At 48.3% G+C, this 6,000-nt stretch overlaps 1 protein-coding gene across 3 annotated transcripts in view; it reads right to left on the bottom strand.

Annotated features, from left to right (window-relative positions):
* Positions 1–672: 672 nt before the first annotated feature.
* Positions 673–6,000, bottom strand: part of ELP1 (elongator acetyltransferase complex subunit 1) — a 34,497-nt gene continuing 29,169 nt past the window's right edge. For 2 of the 3 annotated variants that reach the window (XM_078612595.1, XM_078612596.1), the window contains exon 34: positions 4,488–5,976. In XM_078612595.1, the coding sequence (XP_078468721.1) occupies positions 5,812–5,976 (165 nt within the window). In that variant the 3' untranslated portion in view covers positions 4,488–5,811. The other variant, XM_078612598.1, reaches the window with a different exon arrangement.

Below are 6,000 nucleotides of genomic sequence, written 5' to 3'. Positions count from 1 at the left end.
GCTAGTCTCACCAGTGACAGACCAGAGAACGCCAAAAGACGACCAGTGGATATGAGAACATTTATACTGATAGGAACCTCCTGGTTACACCAGCCCACAGGGTATTGTGTCCGTCCGTCCGTCGTGCATCCAAAAATGGGAGGGGAGGGGCTGGGTGGAGAGGGGAGAGTGGGGAGGGGCTGGTCACCCCGTGGTGCCCTTATAAAACTCAACGTTTAACCTACTCACGCCGGCTTGTGCCCGCCCTCACAGTCGGCCATATTTGCGGAATACAGCACGCCGCCGTTGACCCTGGCCATTGACCAAGCAACCCAACGTTCCTACCAGTTCCCTCCGCAGGAATGTGTTCTCGGGGTCACCCTGCAGCACAGCTCCTGTCAATATTTAAGTTTTTCCAGTGTGATGAATGTAGCGGCCACTAGTGGCTGCAAGGGAGTACATAAATACATAGACCAGTGGAACCCAACTCCTCTGGACCTTGCGGATCGCTGTAAACCCTCAATATTACCCTCCTGTAAATCGTGGCGTCTGCTTCTACCACAGATTTGAAACCACTGACAAAAAGTATCTCAAAGGGGAGCGCGGTGGCAAAGTGGTTAGCGCACTGCACTCTGAATCGTACGCAGACATACCGTAGAGACTGTTTTTACAACAACAAAAAACATAAAGGGAGCGGGAATGATATTTGTGTTTATTTATAAGAACGGATGACAGATACATTCTCTATACTGCACATACACCGCTAAATTGGCAACTGCAAGGAGCCTGTAACTGTGGCAGACAGTTTTGAAAGCGAGACAGGACGCAGCTTATAGCCCCTCTGTGAATTCCAATATCTTCCACGGTTAAAATCAGTTGTCAATAAGCTTAACTCGGAGTTAAACACTACACAAAGTACATTCACTGCTCAATCCAGCAGATGCAGCAGCTAACTCGGAATCGAGCGGACTTGGACCTTGCCGACTTTCTATCAGCCTCAAAAGCCACGGGAGACGTATTACTCGATTCACCAATGTTTGGTGGAAATCGTAAATTATTTTTAAATACTTTATATTAAGTTCACTTGCTTGCTTGCGTGCGCGCTTACGACCGTGCAAATCTTTCGGTCGTTTTTTAACCCACTTCCCGTGATCCAATCGAGCTGACATTTTGCACACAGACTCGTTGTGCGTGACAATTTATTCTCGTGAAAATGTTTTTCCAAAATTTTACACTTTTTAGGAAAAAATAATTATATTTAATTACCAATTGCTTAATGGTGGCAGGCAATCATCTGACCCATAGGTGGCAGCCATCTCAAGCCAGAGGACGAGAGGACTCTAGCCGCCACGCATATAAAGGATTTATAGTGAAAAACTTTGTTTTTACGGGTTAATTTTTTGCGATCGTTGAGCACGAGATACGCAAGCGAGCTTCAGGCTGGCCTTGTCCTCCGTGGTGAAACCCGTCCACCTCCTCCAATCCACGCGAGTTTGTGGGGGCAGAATTCTAAAAGTTGGTTTTCAGATCGTTGCGGTCTTAAGCAGAGACTCAACAACGGTTGTGCCAACATTTAGCCTCCTAGCCCCTTTTAGAACACCATTTCAACTTAACCTCAATCTGTTACAATTCATTTGCAATGTGTGGCCACGTACGACGCGAAATAAGTTTTACATACATAACGGTCACTGGGTTTCTGATAAATAGGACAAATGACATGGCACTTATATATGCGTACATTCAGCCCTTTATCAATCCACCACTGGACAAGGCCTCCCAACGGTGTTCTCGGTCATCGGGGTTATTTGACCATATTTCACCACGCCAGTGGTGCTGGTGAAGACGGTGACCCAGGGCCGGTTCAGACGTCACTCGCCAACTGGTGTTAGCCCTGGCCCACAATCAAACTTTGATCGCCGGGTTTACAGCGGAGTGCGCTAACCACTGCACCACTGGTCTCAACCCCTAACGGCACTTATTTTGGGTGAAAAGGTGAATTGTATAATCGATATTTTCTGTAATTGTGATGTTTGATGGTGTTGCTGCAATGTTTTTATTTTGTGTACACAGTAAAAAATGTGTTCAGATCATGAACTAAGCCCTCTTTTTCAACGTACATTGATTATATATTTTACTAGGCTGGGACATCTTCATGCATTTCATGAGGTACAGTATTTTAAGGAGAGTAATGCCATTATTAGCCCAAGAAATCCTCACGGAGTCTCTCAAGACTTGTATTCAGGAGAGTCCTGCTACATTGGGCGCCACCAGTGGCGAGATGTTGCGTCCCTCGCCTGGTACGCAGGTGGTCGTGGGTTTGATCCCAACCCTGATGATGCCTGTTGTAATATTTGGAGTCCACGTGATCTCTCTCTCTCTCTCTTCGTGATGGTCGCATGGATTTTTCATGGGTCTTCTGGTTGTGCCCTCTACATTTAGAAGCATGTGTTTAGATGATTTGGCTACGATACATTCCCACGTTTGATGATGATAAGCCACTTCTATGAGCTCGCACGTGTGATCAGGTCACCTCAGTGGGCCTTACCTGGTCAAATAAAACAGTTTATCTTCTTGGTTCTTTCGGTAAAGTCACGTAGAAGGGAAATAATAAAATAATAAAAATAAAACATAATAAAATACAATTCTCACGACGTTTCGGCCACAACGCAAGCAGCCGTCCTCAGGTGAAGAACAGGTCTGTCGGAAAGACAGCATCTGAATGAACACCACCAAGCTTGGCAGCATATATTTAAGCTAAATTCCTCTGTTGATTTAAGCTAAATTCCTCTGTTGATATGCAGATTCCTTTGTCAAGGCGCCCTTCCTCCTCTAACTCAGCTTAAATATACGCTGCCAAGCTTGGTGGTGTTCATTCAGATGCTGTCTTTCCGACAGACCTGTTCTTCACCTGAGGACGGCTGCTTGCGTTGTGGCCGAAACGTCGTGAGAATTGTATTTTATTATGTTTTATTCGTATTATTTCCCTTCTACGTTAGTTTACCGAAAGAACCAAGAAGATGAATCCCTGCAGTCACGAAAGCTTTAAATCGAAATTAAACAGTTTAGTTTAGAGTGTCTGGTTTGTGGGAGGCATTCGGGAGTACCCAGCGAAAACATGAATGGGCGATGTTCAATCTTCTGGCCAAATATCACAACTGCATGCCTACAACACCTGGCAAGCCCCGAGGTAGTTGCCCATGCACAAACTAACCGGGCTCAAACCTTGCTAAAGATTCCAGCGATTTGGCCAGAGACATTGATCGAACTCTTTTACAATACATTACGAGTATGTCCGTCACGACGCTTCGATTCACGCAAGCAAAACCGATTCTTCCGGTCGCAATGCATGCATTGAATCATGCATGTGAGAATAAGTCATTTGCGTTCATAACATACATGCAAATCATATGCTCATTCAGGCTAATCGGGCGAACGAAACTGTACAAACGGGAACAGACGGTAAAAAAAAAAACGAGAAACGATATGAACCTAACAATAGAAACAAGACCAAAAAGACAGTCGACAAATTTGACAATGCCTTCAATCTCCGAGTGGTGGGTTTCACAACCGCTGTTGGCTGCTGGCCATCGAACAAAGACGGTGGTCACCGCATCGCACGGCGCTTTCAGATGCGCTTCTGCGGCCGTCTGGAACGCTCTTCCTTCCGATATGAGGAAGCCGCCGGAGCTGTGCACTTTTAAGTCTCGATTGAAAACTCATTTCTTTAGAACTGCTTTTTGTTTTCTTTAGTTTGTTGTCCTTCCCCCCCCCCGCCGCCACCTCCGATCGGCACAGGTGGCTACGTACGGTGGCGAGAGAAGTTCAACATATACGTACGTACACACGCATGAGCTTCACCGTTTGGCAGAACTCCCAACACTCGCGTTGGGATTCACACGACGATGGACGCAGCTGAGCGACGGCGCACAGCGCGCTGCACAGCGACTCCCCCCACAAGGCGGCCGGCCGAGAGCCTAAGTTCGAATCCAGGAAATCCGCCCGTAAACGACTGCGTAAACAACCCATGAGATTACATTTACACTTATATTTGGATACATTCCAGCTTTGAGGATTAGTGTGGGAAAGTGCACTCACCAGTGTGTAAAGAACTGAGAGAGGCCTTTAACTGACGCAAAGTGCACTACATAAATAAGGAGCGAGTCACGCTAGGGGATCTCAGATGTAGCTCTGTAATATCCGCTTCTGTGGATGGTGTGGGGCCCACTGCTCTGCGAGTTTCCCATTTTACTCCGTGTCTCGTGGCGCGGCGGCGCGATCGGGATAGCGTTGGGAGAAAAATCCAAAACAGAAAAAGCACGCTTCACACGCTCGTGCGACCTCCACTGAGGATTCCACTGCGGACACGGGTGGCTGGGTCGATCCGCGTGTCGCTCCGCGTGTCGTTCCGCGTGTCGATCCGCGTCAAACGCTCGCCGGGTCCAGCGAACGCAGCTTCCACTCGATGCTCTTGCTGAGCCGCGGAGCGGTGAGAGAGTCGTCGTCTGCGAAAGGAGAGCGGCGGCGGCGTTGGACGCGACTCCCAACCTGAGCGGCAGCCCCACAGAGATGGGGGGGTGCCGCCACTGGGCGTGCCCCCTTTCAAATGTGTGCGAGATGTGATGTTAAGTGGGGAGCGGTGGTGTAGCGGTTAGCGCCACGCTGCGATACGAACCCGGCGACGCGAGTTCGATTGCCGCTCACTGCCAACACCAGTGACCATTATCTGAACTGATTCTAGGCCCTCCCCTAGATCGACTCAGCCTCAAATAAGTACCTGGTGTGGTGGGTAAACATTGCCATTGCGCAGACAAAGACGGCCGGGCGTGGTGTTGGCCACCCACCCCCTCGTGTGCCGTGCCGGCCTTCATAGGTGCTCGCTAACAACAGCACTTGCCTCAACAGTCTGTTAAGGCTATACAGGGAATCTTTGTCTTTGTTTTTTTATATTAAACCCTCTGAGATGCCTCCTGGGTATAAAAGGGGCACTGTCAAAATCACGATCGTCGATTGAAAATAAAAACTACAAACTGACAAAAGGTAAAGGTGGAGGGCTGCAATTGACTTGCTCCTGTCACTGTTGGAGAAAAGGCCTCATCAAGCATGAGCATTGGAGAGCCCCCTCTGAGGGTAGTTGGCCTACTCTTCCAGAGGTGGGAGTACCCACATTTTGCTCCACCACACACGACCTACCAATCAACTGTAGTGAGCCACTTTGCTGTGCTGGGTGGGCAGGGGTGGTGTTGGATTCAACAAACTCCTCCCATTGTTTGAAGTGCCATGCTGGGTGATTGAATCCGGCCCACTTCTGGGTTGCAATTCAAGTGGGCGCCACGGTAGCTAGGAGATGTTAACTACCTCGCCCGGTATACAGGAGGTCGTGGGTTCCATCCCAACCCTGACACCTGCGTAGTTTGAGTTTGCGTGTCTCTCCCTGTGGTCGCGTGGATTTTTTTCCGGGTTCCCCGGATTTTCCCTCCACATTTCGAAACAACATCATGCATTTAGAGTATTTGGTTGGCTGCTAAACATTTCCACGTGATAAGCCACCTCATCGAGGTATCATTTGTGGCCAGGTCGCTTCTGAAAAACAGCTACAAAGCTCAGTGGGGCCTTACCTGGTAAAATATAAATAGTTTCGTTTTAGTTTAGAGTGCTGACTGTTACAAACCGACAGACGATACCACGCACAAAAATAAATGCACAAAACTGAGGGAAAGTCAGCAAGAAGCAACACAATGAATGTATAACTACGAGCCAACAGGAGGGGAACACAATGCACACACATTTAATTTATCGCTGATGTAGCAAATTAACGACGTAGCAAATTAAAACTTAGTTCTTTCCGACGAGCATCTTAAGCGCACTTTTAAAAGTCACACACCATGCCAACGGCAAAACCAGGCCGTGGCGATACCAACCTTCCTGACCAGGGCTCGTTTCCCTGGGCTGACTCAGAGACGCTGCAATGCTGTTCACAGTTGAGTCCGGTCCAAACACCTGCAGGCCACCACAGGTTTGAGA

The sequence above is a fragment of the Lampetra planeri genome, chromosome 39 (genome assembly GCF_965212315.1).
Source record: "Lampetra planeri chromosome 39, kcLamPlan1.2.h2, whole genome shotgun sequence".
Classification (NCBI taxonomy): domain Eukaryota; kingdom Metazoa; phylum Chordata; class Hyperoartia; order Petromyzontiformes; family Petromyzontidae; genus Lampetra; species Lampetra planeri.
Note: the sequence above shows the minus strand (reverse complement) of the source record. Positions and strands in the feature narration are given on the sequence as shown.